This window comes from Passer domesticus, chromosome 12 (assembly GCF_036417665.1).
Source record: "Passer domesticus isolate bPasDom1 chromosome 12, bPasDom1.hap1, whole genome shotgun sequence".
Taxonomy (NCBI): domain Eukaryota; kingdom Metazoa; phylum Chordata; class Aves; order Passeriformes; family Passeridae; genus Passer; species Passer domesticus.
The window spans coordinates 6,466,144-6,486,612 of NC_087485.1; the positions used below are offsets into that span (position 1 = coordinate 6,466,144).

Sequence of the window (20,469 nt, forward strand, 5' to 3'; positions counted from 1 at the left end):
TTTTTATTAATAAATAACTTAAGGTTAGGCATATGATTAATGCCACTCAGCTCATGTTTACAGTGAGTACAGTAAGTTCACCCAAACAACTCTGGCTTGTTGTTTAAGATGACCATGGTGATGTGATAAGGCTGACAGTGTAGATTTAAAGCCCCTAGTGTGGTGCCAGGTCCAAGTTCAGCGCTACACAATATTTGAGTTGAAAAAGTAAACTGTACGTAACATCATCAAAGTGCTGGGTGAGCAAGTTTCCTTAAGTGGTTATGTTAGTGTTTTGTGGGGAGAATAAGATTCAAAACAAGCTGTTTCCAGGCATTGTTGCTGTATGTGCCACATTTGTCGTTGTCTTCAAGGTCTTTATTCAGTCACTTTTCTCTGGGGTTCCCCACCACCGTTGGTGCTACAGCAAGAACTGACACTGTGAAGCTCAAGTCATAAAGGAGCAGGAGGAGGGGTTTTTTCAGTAGTATCTGTAGGTAATGAAGCCTTTATTTCTCACACTGCAGAACCAGTAATGTCTGCACAAGCATTTAGTGAGCTCATCCTCATGGCTGGACATGCTGTTGTATTTCTTATGGGAGCCTTACCCAGTACATGATGTGTAAGCACTTCACTGCTTAGATGCAACTGATGACAAGTTCTTGGTAGGTGCTTTGTAATGCCAGGAATATTTTGTATGCAGAAGATCTAGAAGTTTGTATTTAGACTATATTATTAGTACTTTAAGAGATAAATTGATTTCAGTTATCATCTGAATTATAACTTCCCAGCAGCTCCATTAGAGAAGGTCTGCATTGACACTCATGTAACAGGTCTGGTTTTGGGGAGACTAAAATAGTAGATCCATGATGGCAACAGAGCAAATAAAAGGGATAGTGGAAAGGAGCCACAGTTTTAAAAACTCAAAAATATTTCAATGATATTTTTACTGGATGGAGTCTTAGCAGTGAAAGTTTGACAATAAACTCTAGAGCCCCTATCACTTCCTCCTTTGTTTTGGCAAGTCAGTTTGGCATCGTTTTTGCACTTGCTGAGGGTGCTGCCTGTGCTGTTGTCCCTGTCTTTCATGAAGATTTGAAACAGGACTGGTGCTACTGTCAGCAGCTTGTTTGGAGCTGATCCGAGGGAAGACGGAGCTGACTCTTGGGACATCTCAGTCTGTTCCTGTTGGATGTGTGGGACTAAATAAAGGAAATTACTCACCATTTCTAGAGCAGAATTTGCTGGGAGTCCTTCATGGCTTTCACTCCCAAAGTTTGCTCTGAGGTCCAAAATCTTGGACTGTGGCATGTTTGTCTTGCTTCATTCCCTGACTTTCCCACTGGCATTTATTTGGTGTGGTACAGTAAGTGTGGCCTTGGACATGCACTGACTGTTTTGTGCTTTTCTGAGAAGCCCTGAGCATGTGAGTGCTGATGCCTCAGTGTTGTGGCACTATTTTACAAGACTGAATTTCTAGTGCCTTCATGTTGTTGTTGGTTTTGGAGGAAAATCCTGGCTCACAGAAGTGTTCCAGCCCACCTTTGCAGGGCTCTGCTCCGTAGTTCTCAGGGTGCTCAGTCTTTTTGTGCCTCATTGCAGGATGTACATTTCCTGCACAGACTCTGTGTTTTTTACATAGTCCCTTTGCCAGAGCCATTGCTCCACATTTAACAGAATCTGCACCACCCTTTGGTGTATAAGGTCAGAAGACAGCCAAAGCACCTTCTTTTGCTTCCCTAAGGATCCAGCCTTATCCGCATAAAACACAGGTGTCTGTTTTTAATGTTGTATCACTTTCTGGTAGAACTCTGTCTCTCTATGAGATGTGGCTTTGATGCCATTCAAAAGAATGATCCAAATGAAATTACTGGGATATATAAAAAAGAACAAGTGGGCAGGATGCAGCTGTAACCCTTAGCACAATGTTACTGGCAGAAGAAATAAAAGATATTAATATTAGAACTGAACACTTTGCATTGAACTCCCCTTTGACATTTGAGGGTTGTGTTTTAAGCTGTCTGCAGAATGGGAAATATTGTATCCCAATGATACAAAGAAATAGAAATCCTTAGATTTCTATTTCCATATCCATAGAAATCCTTATCAACTCATGAAAGGGAAATACAGATTTGAGGATGCAAAAATTGCCTCTCTCCGTTTGGTACACCTGTGACAGTGCTTACAGACAAAGCTGCAACTGAGAATTATTTTGTTAAATGCTTTTTGGTTTTGGGAAACACTAGTGTTTTACAAAAGGAGATTGTTTCACCTCAGGCAAGATAAAAGAGAAACAGGTTGAAATGCAAATGATGTGCTCTGATTAAAGACCATTAATTTATTTCTATTTACCGGTATGTGAAAATTAATATTGGGATGAATCAGGAATGGGAATCAAATTTGAAAACTCCCACAGAAAATGGTGTCCTGAGAGCTGTGGTAGTTCCATGTGGTTCTGCTGACCTGGCTTCACTGCTGTCCTGTTCTTTTGGTTGTGTTTTGCAGGATGGGATAAACATTCTTATGGGTACCATGGTGACGATGGGCACTCCTTCTGTTCCTCGGGGACAGGGCAGCCCTACGGCCCCACCTTCACCACTGGAGATGTGATTGGCTGCTGTGTCAACCTCATCAACAATACCTGCTTCTACACAAAAAATGGCCACAGTTTAGGTAAGTGAGGGAAGGTGTTCTCAGGAGAGGGGTGCTCCAGCCCTGCTCTCGCTGCTGTTTAATCTTTTGCTGTATTGTAACTCTTGTCCCACACCTGTGAGTGAGGTTTAAATGGCAAAGAGCACTCAGCAGCTGTCAGCAGTTGTAAATTTGCTCCAAGACAGAAATGCTTCCAGCAGGTAAAATGGTTTCCATGCTGCTCAGTTTGTTTTGATATATTAGAGTTTCAACCACAGCTTCTTCTGCTTTGCTACTGCACAGTGGGTGGGAGGTTGGATAAGATGTCTAATGGCTGGACAAGAGGGAAAGAAAGGAAGAAGTGGGAAGTTTAATTAGTGTGTTGTGCAACTGCCTACAAAGGCAGGGTACTGGTGTCTTCATTTTTGAAGGGATTTGTCCATCTGAAAGCCTCAACATGTTGGTCTGAGCATTCCCAAAGCCAGATATTAATTCAGTATAAGAGTGGTCTGACTTAAGCATTGAGCTACAATTTGGTTCATTCCACACTTGTTTCAGTAACTGTCTTAAAGTTAAAGACTAAAAACTTTTGCCCAAATTAATACCTCAGATGTTTTCCAGGCATCTGTCATATCTTATTTGTCTAAAATAGAAAATTTTGGCCATTTTCCCCTAAAATACTGTTTCCTTGGATGACATGTTCTCCACCCCAGATAAATTCTTGTCTTTCTGGTTTTTTAACACATAAAGATATGCAGTAAATTTTTGTAGGTTCATCTCACTTTTTGTACTTTGATTCATTTGATTTGGCAGGGAGGGATGAGCACTCCTTTCCTTTGCTTCTCCTTTCTGTGTCAGTTCTACTTCATTGAATTCAAGATTAAATTGGTAGGAAAATATCACACACTGCTCAAAACACTTAACAGAGCAAAGATGTTTTGAGTTATTGGCTGGGCTGAAGGAGGGAGTGGGATTGGAGTGCAGTGTGTGCCTGGAGAACACAGAATTTCTGGTGAGCTTTTGGGAAAAGTACTGGGCTCCCCCATATTAGAGAGAGATGGACTTACTGGAGAGAGTCCAGCAAAGGGCTGCCAAGGTGATGAAGGGTTTGGAGCATCTCTCCTAGGAGGAAAGCTGGGGGAGCTGGGGTTGTTCAGGCTGCCCATGTCAGTCCAGTGCTGGTTGGACAAGTAGAGGCTTGAAAGCAACAGCTGATGGTGTAGAGCAGGGGCTTTTGATTAGGAGTGAGACAAGATAAAACAAGAGCAACTGAGGTAATGAAATAGTTTAAAAAATTTCACAAAATGTCTCTTTTAGTTGCTGTCCTATATTTTTAGCCTGTATTTCCCTGTAGTGGTTTGTGCTGTGCTCCTCTGGATGTTTTCTGTTGTTTAAGTGGATGGTTTTCCAGCCTCACTGTTTTTCACCCTGATGGTGCTGTTACTTTTCATCGTAACAGCGGTGTAAGAGTCAGGAGGAGGCCAGATCTTCTATTTAATGAATACAAGTTTATTCATTTGATATTTAATTTCTTTTTAATGACCAGAGTCTCCACAGTATAATCTGTATCAGTTGAAAAGTTGCTGCTTTCTCCTTCTCTGTTCTGTACCCAGGACTGTGTTGTGCCTGGGTGTCTGGGCAGATGAAGCCAAATAAAGAGCCCAGTTCAGTAACTTCTGAGTTACCTTTTGTCATTACCACCCTCTGATTCTTTACCTCGTGTCCTTGCTCAGAGATTTGTTTGGTTTGGGACATTCAGAGTTCTTTACAGCAGAGAAGTTACCTAGTCTTCCTTTCTTAAACTGAAATGTTCCTTTTCCTTCAAAGATGGGGCTTTTTTGGATGGAAAGCTTTTTCTAGTCTGATATTGAATGTCCTCTTGAGGAACAGCCTACCCCAGTGGTGAACAATGCCACTGGGAAGAAACAGGAAAGGTAACAACAAAGTTCCCATGCTTAGAGAGTACATCAGCTATAAGCATTGCTGTCCCCTGGGTGTCCTCTTGAGCTCTTCAGATGTACAAGACATGAGCTGTCTGAGAAAAGGACAGGTTCCTTAGCATTCACAGCTGGCTCCTGTGGGTAGCAGCTTTTCTTTGAGATAGATAGAGAGAGGAGAGATGGTTTGGTTAGAGGAGACAGGAGTGGAAGTGCAGAAGGGAGCAGCAGACCTCAGGCCTTGCTGGGTGACCCCACAAAAGCTGCAGGAACATTTTATTGCCTTTTCACAAAGGCAGAATGAAAACCTCTTCTGAGGAGGCTGTTGGTAAGGGCCAGGAGTGTCTGTTTGTGTCACTGATAAATAACAGCATCCAGGAGAAGTGCTAAATGCAATGCTGAGGAGAGGAGCCCCTTGGCCAGGGTCTACACAGCTCCTCGTGGGCACAGAGCAAAGGTGTGAGGAGGGGGTGAGACAGGGGTCAGCAGAGGAACCAAATGGAGGCAGGAGCAATGATTTGTTTGGAAGTCAGAATGCTTTCTTCCCTGAAAGAAGCAGCTCCTTGAAGGTCTTAACTTCCATGATATTTAGTGCTAGCCTGAGAATCTCAATTCTGTGTTGTGTAAACCCAGGGTTTACCAGGAAGGGGATGAATGTGTGTTGTTGTAGGTGTTCCCTGACATGAAGCTGTGGAAGCCATGTATGTCTCCTCCTAGGAGATGAGGTAATTGTGTAATCCTACTGCAGATGCCAAGAATATTCATGAGGCTAATCAGCCCCTTTGTGAGGCCAGTTAGCTGGAGAGCAGGGTTTCAGAGTTTGAATTTGTCTTTCTTTTGATGGAATTACTGTAGCTTTGTCTTCCTAATTCACTCTTCACCATTTAAGTCCTCTCCTTTTCATCTATTGATTAGACACCCCCCTTTTGTTTTCCTTGCAATTTCTTCTGTTGCTTAACTATTATCTTCCATTGTCTCCATACTTTTTCATTTAATCAGATCCATCAGGAGCACTGTATAAGAACTGTTTTCTTGGCCATCACAAATTCTGGATGTTCTGGTTGGAGCTAAGTCTTGAACTTTATTTGGAGACGTCACATGAAAACTGTTTGACATCGTATGTAGTCTTAATTCTCTGTTCTGGAAAATGTCTTGAATGTCTTCTGGCTGCTGATGAAACACTTTTGACAAGTTCTGAGCAGAGTCCTGGCAGTAGAAAACATAGTGAGATGTGGCTAGAAGTGTGATGAGAGTGAATTTGGAAAGAAAGAGGGAGAAGTGTTGGGGCACCAGCCATTAAGCAGAAGTCTTGGACCAGGACATGAGGAGGAAATGTGACTGCTGCAGGTCTCTGGGTTTAAGTGGATGAGTTTGCTCAGGGACTAATGTAGGAGTGTCTCAGATCTCAGACTTTGACAGCAGACCAAGGTAAATGGAGCAGCAGGGCTATAAAAAGAGCATGCAACCCTCTGAAGTCTTGGCATAGAAAACTTCCCGTAGTTTGAGTTCTAGTGCAGTCTTTTGGAAAGACCAGGTTAACCTAAAAAGTAAAATATCCATTCTGCAGCCAGTTTAGAGACTGGGAAGAACATTAGGAGTAATGCTGAAACCTGTTGTGAGAAACATGCAGGTGTCAGTCCCACATTTAATACATTTGACCCCAAAACTTCAAGTGAAGTTTGCAGACAGCAAGAGCATTGGGATGTTCAAAACAAGACTTCAGATTAATCAGATTTAAAACCACAGAATCCTGGAGTGGTTTGGGTTGGAAGGGACCTTTAAGATCATGTCATTCCAGCCCCTGTGCTGTGGGCAGAGACACCTTCCACGAGACCAGGTTGCACAGGGCCCCATCCACCTTGGCCTTGGACACTTCCAGGGATGGGGCAGCCACAGCTTCTCTGGACAGCCTGTGCCAGGGCCTCACCACCCTCATTCACTACCAAAATGAACAGAAAATACCAGGCTTGGCTACAGCCTTGTCTCTCTATGAGCAGTTTTACCCCATGGCCTGGTTGGAGGATCTGTTTCCAAGGGCATGTGGAGCTGTGTGGGTTTGACAGTGCTTCTCCTCAGCAGCACATTGGAGAAGTATTCAAGTATTTTCCTGGGCTGGCATTTCCTGGTCTGCTCTTTAGGATGCCCACACTGCTGAAGGAGTTGTTCATTGCAGTCCAGCAGCAGTGCTTGAGGACTCCCTGGATCACAGCTCCCTAAGCAGGTGCTGCAGGAGTTCCCTGCTGTGCAGGCAGTGCAGTGCTGTGGCTGATTACCAATGTACATTGTCTTGTGCAAATTGAATTCTGTAAATGAGGCAGAAAGGATGGTTGGTGCTGGGTGGAGAGCAGAGATGGGCTGGAAGGTCCACAAACACATTCAGTGCATGGGGTCATGTGTAGGTGCAGTCATGGAAAGTGGAAGTCCTTTGTTTGGTTGGCAGGTGAAAATGTCATTCACACTGTGCCCTAGCACTGAACCTTCATTTAATGTCTTTGTCACTGCCCTTCACACACTTGCTCTTGCTTCCTGACCTCTTGATTTGCTCAGTCCTTAGGTGTTTAAGAAGGTTGTGGTTTTAAACTGGATCCAGGCTTTGGAGGGGCTGCAGAGGAAGAAAACAGTTTCACATTCAAGCTGTGATTATTTCCCATTCTACTATTGGCTTTCCTGAATGCAGATGTGTAGCAGTGCAGATGCAGAAACTCTAAGCAGACATGTCTGTGCAACAGACCAAGTGCTGTCTGCATAAAGCATTTTATTAGTCTGAGTTACATAACAGAATGTGGAAAACATACATTTGTCTCATTTTAAAGGCAATGTAATAAGTTTATTTATAGAATCACAGAATTATTTTCTCTGGGAGGGATCTCTGGAGGTCAAGCATCCAACACTGCTGAAAGCAGGCCCAAACTAGATCATGTTAGATCAGAAACTCATTAAGTTTTTAGTGTGTTCAAGAATGGAGATCACCTGGGAGCTTTTCTGGTCCTGATTCAGTGTTTGACCAAAATTCATACTGAATTTTTCTCATTAGAATTTCCCATGTTGCAGCTTGTCTGTGTTGCCTCCTGTGTCCTGCCACCTTGCATCTCTGAGAAAAGCCTTTTTTATACCCTCCTGTATGACAGTTGTAGGCAGCAATAGGTGTCTGCCCTAATGTTTTTGAGACTGAACAGAGACTTTTCCCTCAGCCTGTCTTTGTCGTGCTGGCCTCTGCTGGACTCACTCCAGTCTCACTGTGTCCTGTGTTGGGGAGCCCTAAAGTGAACATCACAACTGAAGAGTAGACTAACCAGTGTTGGAAAAGAGGGGAGAAATCCCATCCTTTAACCTGCACTCTCACTAATACTCAGGATGTGGTTGATGTCCTTTGCTGCAAGGACCCACCACTGGCTCCTGCTCTGCTTGTTGCCCAGCAGGACCCAGAATCTTTTCTGCAGATCTGCCTTCTCTCCACTCAGCCTCATCCTGTCCTGTTTTCTGGGAGCATCACAGCCTGGTGGCAGGGCTCTTAGGTTGCTTTTGTTGAGCTTGTGCTGGATCATTTCTCCAGCTATAGCACTGTGCCCTCCAGCCTATTGTCCACTCTCCTGTTTGGTGACACCTGTGAGCCTGCTGGGAGCACACTTCATCCCATTGTCCAGGTCATCAGTGAAGACAGGGAACTGTGTTGGCCCTGCCATTGATCCCTGAGGGACAACTCTTGGACTTTGAGCTGCTGATGACAACGCTTCCATCCTGACAGTTCAGCCAATTTTCCACCCACCCTGCAGTCCATTCAAAAGCCATGTGCTCGTCCAGGTGCTGGAAGCAGCTTCCAGCCACACAAATACACGAGCCTGGCCACCTTTGGCTCTGAGAGGTGCTGGGGGCAGAGGAAGACTCCAGTGGAGTCTCCAGCATGCTCAAGGAGATTGGCCTCATTCTGGCATAAGGGTAGAAAAACAAGCTTTCATCCAGCTGAGCAAAATAATTGCAAAGTGAAAAAAAGGTTTGAGTGAGATGCAATATGTGGGCAAAGTGACAAGGTGAGAGAAATGCTTACTGAAGGTTTTCCTCAGCCATGTGTTCAACATCACCTGTGTGCACAGTCTTTGGTTGGGTTGTACAGAGGGTGCTCAATAAACAAGGTCCAAACTGCCAGGATGTTCATTAAACCATACTGACTATCTGCCATGATGCTAATTTGTCTTTATTGGCTGTTTATTTAGTAAAATATTCAGGATTTATTTACGAACATTTGATTTAGATCTGTGCTGTTCTGAACAGAAATTGCTTGTTTCCTATCTTGACTCCTGAAACTGGTTTAAATTACCATTTCAGGCTGATCTGGTAACATTACATTGCAGCTCTGGGTTAAAATAGTCCTAAAATTAAAACCAGAGGGTGGTGTTCTCTCTGCTTCCTTCCAGTGCCAGGCAGAAGGGAAGGAGGAGAGGTGGGACGTGTGTGAGAACTGGGTGTCCTGGTGTGGGTACCAGCCTTCCTCTGGCTGGGGACAGGAAAGCATTCTTGGGAACACACATGGGAAATAACTGCAGCTTCCAGACTGACTCCTGGAGTGTTAGCTGGAAGCCTGATGAGGTGCTGGCAGCAGTGTCCCCTGTGCTGCTGCTGAGGGTGCCCCAAAGCCTGGGCTGGAGCTGCTGCCTCTGGCTGCTCCTGTGCCCAGGATCTCCCTGTGCTGCTGGATCCCAGCCTGGCAGGAGAGCCCCATCCCTTGGAGCAGTAACTGCACCTGAACAGATGCAGAGCTGTGCCTGGGCTGGCCTGGCTGTGCTGAGTGTTGTCTCTAGCCAAAGCTCTGTTAACCATCCCAGGCAATGGCTGCCTCAGCTTAAATGCCTCTTTTCTGATATGCCAGATGTAAATAAAAAGGGAAACCATACACTTTTTTTCCATCTTTTCTGTTTGGAGCTGTGTCAGCTGAGTTGAGGATGAGGCTGTTCTTTGCAGAGTTTCTCAGGTGCTCCCAGCTGTAATGCCAAGTGCTGAATATTCATTCCTCTTTCTCTGGCTGATAAGAAGAATCAGTTACAGCCTAAACCGAAGCAATTTTATACTATAACTCTGTTTCTAACACCAAAGTGAGTCTTGAAAACTAACTCCTTCCCAGTAACAAAGGGAGAAGCAAAGGAAAGAGGAGCTGCTTTTAGAAAATCAATTTTTTCAGGAGAGATGTTGAAAAAAACATTTAGGCTTTTTCCTGAACCTTTCTCCAGATGTAAAACCTTGCAGAGGAGGGGACTGGGGAGGGAAGTTGCTTCTAAATACATGAGGTGGTGAAATGCAGGGTCAGAGCTGGGATTTGAAATGCAGTAATGTTTTATAGCATGTTAAGGATGTAGGCAAGCAGGGAAAAAAAATCCTTTGTCTTTTTAATTCTAATATTTTTCCCCCCACAGGTATAGCCTTTACAGACCTCCCTGTAAGTACACCTATTTTCAGTATTTTAAGTAAGGATGCAAACAGAAGGGAGGGGGAAGAGTGTGGGGGTGTGATTTTTTTTCTGTTTGATGCCCTGTTGAAAAAAAACATGATAACACACATTACTGAATGATGTGGATGCTCCTTTTTCTGAAACTTCATAATCCTGTGACTGGGTTTGTGGGCTACTCACATGCCTCCTGTCATCCCTCACCACCTCTAAGAATACGTTGCTCCTTCTCCTGGAATTAAAGCAAGGATGCAAACTTCATTACAGGTCATGGTCTTCCAAATGCAGCTTTGACTCTGAGGAGGAGAACATGTGCATTGTTACACTGATGTCTAGTCAGGTCTCACAAAAGCACAGGAAAATGTTCCCTCTTTTCTAGACCCAGGTGTTCCTGGACAAGGAGGATGTGTTCAGTGAGAAAAGGTAAACCCAGGTCAGGCATACACCAACAATCCACTGCATCCATCTCTCATACACAGGACTTCTTGTCCCTAAGGTTGCACTCTTGTCTTTGTACTTAAATACCCCAAATTAATTTCCTCTGACAAATTTCTTAGTTTTAGTAACTTTTTAGGCCTCCAAAGTGATCCATTTTCTTGGCTGACTTCAGTGTTGTGTGGAAGAAAGGTTGCTTTGCTTTGTTCTGTACTTACTGTCAAAAAATTTATCTTGTTCCTCTAATTTTTGTATTGTGGGAAATAATGGCCAACACTCCCTGCTGACCTTCCCAATGGGATTTAGGGCTTTGCAGATTTCTCCCATATCCCAACTACAGCCTGCACTTATATTGCAGTTATTTGATTGGCCTTTTCACATCAGCTGTCAGTACAGGGTGTTTGGGGTTTTTTTTTTGTCCCAGGGTCTTTGAACTTGGTAACATTGCAGTGTGTTCTAAACCAGAAATTCTTTATGTGGGTTGTTCCACAGCAGTTCATTCACTTGGTCCAAGTACAATTTATTAAAGTACAAGAACAGTTTGCCTTTCCATGGAGATTAACCTTTTGGAGTGAGGTACTGTGATAACCTTGCATCCACAGCAAGAAGATGCTTCTCTGATATACCCCTTAGTTTTTGGTGCTGTTTGTTTTCCCTCTGGATATAGATTGCATTAGTAGTAGAGATTTACCATATTCCTTCTAACTTTTTCACCACTTTGTCTTCTCATTTCTTTAGACTGCTTCCCCTTCTGCAACAGGAGCAGTCTCCATGTTGAGATAGACAATGGCTATTTAGGCTCCTGTCAGTCAAAAATAGCTGTCCAGCACATGGACACTGCTTTGTCATTTACTGCTCAAGTGTTGCTGTGCAGCTTCACAGATTTGGCAGGTTCAATTTCCCTGTCCTGCCTGGCTTAACTTGCATCCTGTTGGTCCTGGAGTGCACAGTGAGCTGACACAGGCATTTCATGTTCATGTGTAAGCTGTTCTCCTTGTGCTGAGGCTTTGTCAGGGGATGAGCAGCTGGAGAGGCAGAGCAGACAGAAGGGTGTTTGCTGCACTGAGGTCTTGCAGTGCCACTGAGATGGAACTCAAAACTCTCCTGAGCCCCTGGCATCTCCCTGTCCTGCTGTTTCCTGGTCTGCTCAGATCATCCCCACAGCATCTCAGCCTTCTCTGTCTGTGTGTCTTGTGCAGAGGAGATGTTTAGTGTGAAACTGGGAGACGTTCTGGCCAGGGTAGTCTTTGACAGATGCCGTGGTGGAATCTCCAGTGGATAAATGGTGTGTAAATGGTCTCTGCACCTTTACCAGCCAGGTTGCTGAGCTGTTTTCTGGGGAAGTCCCCTTCTGGCTTTCACAGCAGCAGCTGATCCATAACATTGTTTTTCTGGCCAGCCAGGAGAACAGCTGATGCCCTGTAGGCCTCCTGCTATTGAGAATTATCCTTCATGAGATAATTTCTCTTTAAAAAGAGGAGGAAAGAAGCTTGATGGGGTCTTTTTACCCCTTAACTGTGGATGTGAGACTTATGCCTCCATGTGGATCTAGTGATCTGCATGTGCTAAATCACTCTGCTGCTCTGCTGGCAGCTTCCTAAGGGTGCCTAGACCTGACTTCAGCATTCTCTTTTCCAATATCCTTCCCTTGGATTACTGCCTTCTTCCTTCACCCTTGCAGGTACCAATGTATTCCATGTGCTGTTTTTACTCCCTTGGCCCATGGATTATTGGTTGTTCAAACAGTTCAGGTTACCACCTTTCCTAAAGAAGAGGATGCCAAACCCAAGATAAAAAATATTGAAAATATTTTTACTGAAAATATTTAAAATAATTAATATTGTCAGAGATTGTAGAATTCTTGAGGCAGTAGAGAATATGAAGCTGATTACTTGCAGGTTTAGTTTTTTTATAGTTCTCTGTTCCAGGCTCAAACACAATATCCACTGATTATAAGGTAAAGAAAAGAAAGTATCCATTATAGAGTCTGTGTTCTTCACCTCCTAAAGCTGCAGTTCTGAAAATTTAACTGCAAACAGGAGTGGGAGCAGCAAACGTACCTGAGTGACCCTTGAAGTGCTCTGGTTTGAGCAACTCCACGTGGATTTTTTGGCTCTGGTCCATTCCTCATTACTCACCCCTCCAGGGGGACTTTAAGGGAGAGTTTTTCCTTGGGGTGTTGAAGCTGACTGGTAACACACAGTAAACCACATTACTTCTGAAATTTTTAAACTTCAGTTTTAGGGCTGGCATATCAGTGAGATTACACAACAAATTAAATTGACCCTTCAAAACATTGCCAAATTAGAAATAATTTCCTTGAAATGCTTGCTGCAAAATTCCCCTTTCAGAGGCAAACGGTGAAAGCAATATTTTGCAGAATTCACAATATTAGGAATTTGAAATGGATACTTTAATTTGAAAACCAGAGACACAGATGTTGAAACATACTTGCTTTGGCTTGTTTCAGTTTCCTCTAAAGGGTGTTTTCATTTGTACAAAAATACAGTGATAGGAAAAAACACATTTTGGCTTAGCACAGGCTGAAGTTAAAACCAAAATAATTGCTTGAAATAGGAGTGAATTCCCACAGAGGAAAAGAGGGAGTTTCCTTTTTTTTTTTTTTTTTTTTGGCACTGCTCAGGCCCAACTCTTCTTTACACAAGCCTGGATCAGGTCTAGCCTGCCTGGAGGTTGAAAGGAATAATGGGAAATAAAAAAAACCAGAGGAGCCTGGGGTGGGATTGTAGGAGTGCAGGGGGACAGGGGGGTTAGAAACCAGGTCAAGATGAACAAGGGGGGTTGTGAGTAACTGGTGACCAACATCAGGGCAAGAGGTGGGCCAGATGTCATGGGGAAGGTGTTCCTGAAGAACTTGGCAGGAGAAGCATCTCCTGGGTCTCTGGGCTCTGGGATTGTGTCTGCCTGTGTACTTCCCAACAGCTGCTAAGCAGAGAGATTTCTCATCAGAGATGCACTTTTCATCAGACATGTACCCTTTTCATCAGAGATGTACAAGACTGAGATAACAATTTCCAAGGAGTAAAAGAATTGAATTGAAACTGGAGGGAATACACAGATCCATTGATTGAGATGATGCACCTACTATTATTATTATTATTATTATTGTTGTTGTTGTTGTTGTTGTTGCTGTTATTGTTATTAATTGCCATTATTATTGCTGTTGTTGTTATATTATCTGCTGGCTCTTGAAGCTTGGTAGAAATTGTAGAAAACTAAGCCAGAAGTGCCATCCACAGACAGCAGTCATGGCCTCGATGCCAGGCTGCTGGGGGATTGAACCCATTGTTCTGGTTTGAAGCAATAACTTTTCATAAATGCACAATAGGTCACAGGATTCCTTGAGAAGTACCCAAAGGGCTGTTGCCTCTTCCAATTCCATTATATTTATTTCAGTTTAAAGAGCAGCTTTTGGTTTTACCAAACCACGTGTCTGGAACCAGAAGGAGACAGCTGTGTTTAATACAGGTTTGTTTTTCTTCCTTCCCAGTCAAACCTCTACCCTACCGTGGGTCTCCAGACTCCAGGGGAGATCGTGGATGCCAACTTTGGGCAGCAGCCCTTTGTGTTTGACATTGAGGACTACATGAGGGAGTGGAGGGCGAAGATCCAGAGCACCATTAAGCGGTTTCCCATCGGAGACAGGCTGGGAGAGTGGCAAGCCATGCTGCAGAAGTAAGTCACTGCCTTGGTGTTCAGCTTCTTCCCTCTTGTTAGGCTTTAAATACTTCTTAAGTGCTAATTTGTGCTCTCTTATGGCAGAAATTGCCACTCTGTGCATTTTGGTCGAATTGTTTTACACTCTGGTCTGTTGTTTAAGAGTCTTTCCTGTGTAGATTGCAGCTGGTTTTAATGTAAAAAATATGGGAGAAGTTTTCAGCCAGAGATTGCATGGAAGCTTGTAGGAATGGAAGGACATACATTTTGGGGTGATAAACTGCAGGAAGGAGAAGATACCATAAAAACTCCTAATATAGGAGAAAAGTCAGTGTGTAAGCCAGCTGAATTCAGAAATGAAAGAGCAAGAAATAGCCTAAACCAAAGGCTTCCAAACCTAACTGAATGCACAGTTATGGCATTTTATAAATTTATGAATATTGAAAGCACTTCTCATTGCAAAAGGGATTGAGTGGAACTTGATGAGAACAGTTGGCAGGAGTTGTCAGAGGTCAGGAGTGTTATTGATGCTGTTATTTGCCTTCCAAAATGGGACCAAGTTAGAGAGCCAGGACCTCCCTTAACAAGAGCTGTTGATTCTGCTTCAGTGGGACCAATTTATCCCTTTGTTTGTTCCTTGTGTTCTCCAGAAATTTTTCTTCTGATGTGCACAGTGGGGTTGTCAGGGTCACCACTCTGGAGCTCCTCCTATAGAGCCCTTGGGCAGTAGCACTTGTATTTCAAACAGCTTCCAAAAATTACACACCTGCCTGCAATGTTATGCCTAAGAATGATTGCTGACTCATAAAATACTAATTTATTGTACTGAAAGTAGCCAAGTTGAGTGTGTGCTTTGAGCTGTGACTTGATCAGATCAATGCCAGCTTTATCATGAGAAGCCTGTTTTGACATTCATCATGAGAAGCTTTGAAATCCTGTTGCTGGAGTTTTAGATTTTGTTAAAATCCAGTGAGCATTAACACTGAGTCACTGTGTCCTGGGAAGGCACAAATGTGTTAGAAATGGTTTGTTCAGAAAGGTGGTTCTGTTGTGTTTGTTTTCTGACAGTGATACTCTTCCCTCCCCCAAGATTTTTTTAAAATACAGCTTTGAAGAGTGTTAATGTTTTTAAAGTCAATGCTGACAGTCACAGATTAAAGTATCTGTGAATGTGCAGAATTCATAAGGAGATTGAACTACTAAAGATATAATTGCTGGTAAATAAGTGATGGAAGAAATTCAGGACCAGAATCTTTTCTTCTTTTTTAGATATACTTGAAAGCCGTGAACCTCTCTGAGGTTCAGATTTATGTCTCTATAGGATGTCACTGGCAGTAGCACAGTATTGAGCCCTTACAAGTGACCCTTGGACAGCAGTCATAAATAAATACTGTATATGCATTGAGATTCTTAATTTTTTTTCCACTCTGTAAAGTGAATTTAGAGCCTCCCTCCTGTTTGCAGAGGACCAGGTGCCTATCCTGTAAATATACACAATTTAGACCCAGAAGTAGAGCCTTGGTCATGTCCTAAGCAAGCTGAGTTTCTCTGTGAAATTGCAAAATCTGTTGTGTTGGTTTCTTTTTGCTCCAGTGTGATGACTGTTTCACTGGTGTCTCATCATCTCCTTGGATTTTATTTTTTTTCTAGTATGGTTTCGTCATATTTGGTTCATCATGGGTACTGTTCAACAGCAACTGCCTTTGCCAGAGTCACAGACACCACAATCCAGGAAGAACAGACCTCAATAAAGAACAGACAAAGTAAGTCTCTCGGGTGTCACTCCTCAAGTGAGTTCCCTTTGGGACTCTGCAGAGTGCTGTGGAAGTCACTCCATGGGAGTACAGAGCTGTGCTCAGCTCTCTGCTGGCCTGGAGCAGAGCTTGGGAATCTCTGCTAGGAGCACTTTTCCCATCACCACTGTGTGCTCTCCACCCTCTGCCGTCTTTGCCTGGAGAACTGCCCTGTTCCTTTTTGTCCCTGTCTGCTCTGCTGGGCCTTTCCCTGAGCTGAGATCATTGTGCACCAGAGATCCCTTTGGATGTGAGCTCTTCACTGCAGGCTGCTGCAGCAGGTCCATTAGCCGGGGCACAGGGATTTGACACACCCATTTAGTTTCACTGCAGCTCCGAGTTAAGGACTCTTCCAGTCCCTCTGCACATTGTGATTTCAGGTAACTTTGACGTGCTGAGGGCTTTTCAAATTCACAGCCAATGTGTTAAGCTCTCACTGGGTGAAGAATTTGTGTTCTGTGTCTGTTTTGGTTGCTGCTCTTTGCTCCCAAGTGGCTCATCTCTCAGCTGGCAGGGCTGTCAGCGCTTTTGGTCCTGCAGAATAAGGCTTGCAGCTTCCTCCTGCTGTACCTTTTTTTTAAACATTTCTATTCACAGGCTCAGCCTGCAGAGTGGCAGAACATTGGTGTATTTTCTGCATTCTCCTGGCTGCTGAATACAGGCCACATGCCTGTACATTTGCCTTCCCTTTGTGAACTGCTTCTCGTGTGACTGTTACGTATCAGAGCATTGTGCCCCTTTGTGGCTTGCTCTCCATACATTGCATGTGCTTAGCCAGCATTCGGGTTCATCTGGGGACTCTGCTTTTAAATAACTCACAGTTGCTGCCTGTTAGTGCTGATGGGCTTTGTGCTTTCCAGGTCATGCATTATGCAACCCTGACCCCAGCCAGTGCTCCCAGTGGTGTGGGTTTAAGTGGCAGAGCCTGACGGGAGGCACGCGAGATGCTGCGGGCTCGCTTGTCTGAGGACAGGTGACAAGGCAGATGGAGGCAGGAACACAGAGCCCTGAAGTTGGGCCTTGAATAAAAGGTGTGAGGAAAACACAGATGGGGAAACAAAAAGAGGGGGAAATATAAAAGGGAATGACATCTGTGAGAGTTGCCAAACAAGGCAAAGCAGAGCTGTCAGAAGCAGCGAGACGAGAAAATGGACGTGCAAGAGAGTGAAATGAGAGCTCTTGTGTTGGTGTGAGAGCCACGGCTTTGGTTCCAGATTTCAACTATAATAACAACCAGATAGACACTGAGAAGTGGGAGACGAGACAAGTCACTGCAGTTTGTTACTGGGATTGTTAATGAAGATTTACCAGACTGGGCTTCCAACTGCTCCAACACTTTGCGAAAGCCACAGCCTGTTGTTATGAGAGGCCCTGCTTGCAAAGCACCTCGTGGGCCGTTCCAAACCTTCCCTCTGCTGTTCATAAGGAGTGCTGGAATAAACTATGCTGTTTTAGTTTTAAGTACATTTAATTTTTATCTCTAAGTACACTTAGAAAAAAGAAATGTGAGTCTCTGCAGATCAGCAGCTTCTCTGAGCTTTCAGGGATCTCGAGTTGAGTCTTGCACTTGTGTCTTCTGACCTGCTGGAGGAACATACATGGGACATGAACACCAAGCATGATAAGTGTCTTCTGCCTTGTGTCTTTGCACCTCCTAGAAGTGTACAAATCACTGAGCTGTTTCTAGTGTAGTCAATAGCAGGTACTTCTCTTTATTCAAAACATGGTTTTGTGGTTATAGTTACTTCTGCTTAGTGGTAGGAATATTGTGGAAGCAGTGCTGTGATTTAAGACCACAGACCCTTTAAGAGTACTCCATTTATCTCATACTGAGCCATATGTTTGCTTCCAAGCTTGAACCAGACAGAGAATGTAGTATGAGGGTGACCTGGGAACTTGCCCTCTGAAATTGTCTCTTCCCCAGCAGCCTCCTTGTTTCCATCCAGTTGGCATGTCCTGCTTTTGTTTCCATTGCTGCAGAGCTCTGTGACTAAAGAGCACCCCAACCCACTTACTTCATCCTTCAGATCCTTCTACTCTTGATGGTTTTTGTCTACCAAAAATCCTTTCACATTTTCACAGGGTTTTCCTCCCCCTAATCCATAATAAATCAAATGTGATCTCCAGTTCTCCCAAGCCTTTGTGCAAGGTGGTCCTGGGGACCTGGATGGAATGGAGGAGACAGATCTTTTCGCTGTTCCTGTGGGCTGGTCCTGTGTGTCACCAGGTCTCCTTTTGCTTTCAGGAATACAGAAGCTAGTATTAGCAGGCAGAGTGGGAGAGGCTATAGAAGCCACCCAGCAGCTCTATCCTGGCCTCCTAGAACATAACCCCAACCTGCTCTTCATGTTAAAGTAAGTATGAAAAGCTTTATGCTCTCTAATGCTGAAATGTGTAAATGAAGGAGGGAATAAGAACCTGTCTAAACATCCAGTCTGGCTGCACGCCTTGCTCTGAATTCACACTGTCTGAGCCCCCTTTGGGAGTCCTTTGCACAGTGCTTGTAGCACCATAGATGTACCCCTTTTGTTGCTGCTCAGACCCAGTATACCTTTGCCTCATGAGGTCAGGCATAGGTGGGTGAGTTTTAATCCTGCTGACTGCCAGAAATTCCTTCAGAGGGGTTCTGTTATAGCCCTTGTGGAAATATTGCAGTGCTGGAGCATTGTCAGTCTCTGTGAAGGTTCCTAGAAAGGCAGATGTATGGAAAAGGCTGTCTGGGGTAGAGATTAAAGGAATTAAAGTGTCCCAGTTCTTCCAGCTGCACAGAGTGGCTCTCCCCAGACTTCTGAGACATATGAGGACAATTCCCAGTAAAGCTAAATGAGGAGCTGTCCTCACTGTCACTGTGGATATTGCATTTTTTACTCCTCCTTCTTTATTTTCCATTGACCACCAGTTGATGGAGTAGTGAAGGAATGATGGTATTTGACAGATGTAGTACCCTGTCCCTGAAAAAAACCCTCCACAATTGAATTTTGGAGTACCTGCAGAAGAGCTGGAGGTGAAAGCTGCAAAAGAACAGCTTTTCTTAGCACAGTAAAGTTAAACTTGCTTTTTTGGAAATATCTCCACATCCATTAGCATCAAAAATGAACTTTCCAAACTCCTTCCTCCGCAGCATCATCAGAGCACTCACAATACAAAGGCACCAGGAGTGTGAAATCTTTCTGAAGGTTTCTAGGGCTTGCCCAGTGGGGCCCAGGGCAGGCTGAGAGGGCGGGCTGAGTGCAGGGCAGGCCGGCTGTCACGCCCCCCCTTGTCCCTTTGCTCCCATGAACGCAGGTGCCGGCAGTTCGTGGAGATGGTGAACGGCACGGACAGCGAGGTGCGCTGCTTCGGCACCCGCAGCCCCCGCTCCCAGGACAGCTACCCCGGCTCCCCCAGCTTCAGCCCCAGGCATGGATCGAGCAACTCACACCTTCACAGCACTGGTGAGTGTGTCCTGTGGCTCCACATGGGGAGAGCAGATGTGGATCGGGTGGTGTCTGACATTACCTGCTGTTTCTGTGTGTTATTCTCTGAAATGTTCCTTTCCTTTCCTTCCCCAGCTGAGGGGATGTTCTTTTACTGTGGGTGTCTCTCCACTGTCACAGAATTGGTTTTGCATTAGCTATTTTCTACAATTGTCTGCAGAGCAGGTTTATTTCAGAATAAAGAAGCTTTTGAAGGCAGTCTTCTACTGCAGCCACCTGTGACTCAGTGTTTCACTGATGGAGTGCTGAGAGGAGGTCTGGAAAGCAAAGCCTGTTTTCTGTACCTTGGAGTCTGCAAAATAATTGCTTTCCAGAAAGAACTGAGCAGAAGCTGCTTTGCCAATGAAGCAAAAGGTCAGGGGGATGCACTGCACAAAAGCTTCTTCCTATCCCATGGACTTTACCTTGCAAGCTCTAAACATGTCAGAAGGGAACAGTTCTGTTCCAGTAAAACCCAGCTCTGGAGCATCAGCTCTTTGGAGTTTGGGAAATTAAACTTTAGGTTTTGATATGGAAAGAACAAGATAAATGAGGACACCTGAGATATCTTCCCATGGTAATTACTGACTGTAGCTTTGGAGATGGAACGAGCCAGGAGAAATGACCTGCAGAGCCCTTGGAAACAGGCTGAGCTGCTTCCCTGAGCTGTGAGCTGCTCACAGTGTGTTTTGGGTTGGTATTCCCACTGCTGCATGTGACAAACTATGGACAGGCAAATATTTAAGGAAGAGGTAGACACTTACTTGAATAGTTCCAAGCTGTCACTCACCTTTCCAAGCCAGTATCTTTGTTTTCCTCTGCTGTGTTGTGAGAAGCCCTGGGTGTATTTCTTTGACTAGATAGCCAGAATGATCCCATCAGTCCATAAAAGCTTTTGGTAGTACCCATGTTTACACCTGCAACTTGCAGTGCAAGGCAGCATTTATATAGATATAGATATACATATATATATATATATATTTGTCTCTACACATGGACACCACCTTCCACAGTTCTCTGTCAGACCTTGTTATTTCAAAAGAGTGATAATTTCATCAGAGCACATTTCAGAGATGAAGCAGAACTGTTGTGAACAAGCTGCTCTGTCTTTTTCTTAAAAACAC

General features: G+C 44.2%; 1 protein-coding gene across 3 annotated transcripts in view; it reads left to right on the forward strand.

Moving 5' to 3' along the window:
• Positions 1 to 20,469, forward strand: part of RANBP10 (RAN binding protein 10) — a 65,974-nt gene that overhangs the window by 33,544 nt on the left and 11,961 nt on the right. For 2 of the 3 annotated variants that reach the window (XM_064387116.1, XM_064387115.1), the window contains exons 4-9: positions 2,485 to 2,652; positions 9,953 to 9,975; positions 13,931 to 14,115; positions 15,748 to 15,860; positions 18,136 to 18,244; positions 19,176 to 19,324. In XM_064387116.1, coding sequence (XP_064243186.1) covers positions 2,485 to 2,652; positions 9,953 to 9,975; positions 13,931 to 14,115; positions 15,748 to 15,860; positions 18,136 to 18,244; positions 19,176 to 19,324 — 747 coding nt within the window. Of the gene's footprint in view, positions 1 to 2,484; positions 2,653 to 9,952; positions 9,976 to 13,930; positions 14,116 to 15,747; positions 15,861 to 18,135; positions 18,245 to 19,175; positions 19,325 to 20,469 lie in introns of those variants that run through there. The other variant, XM_064387117.1, reaches the window with a different exon arrangement.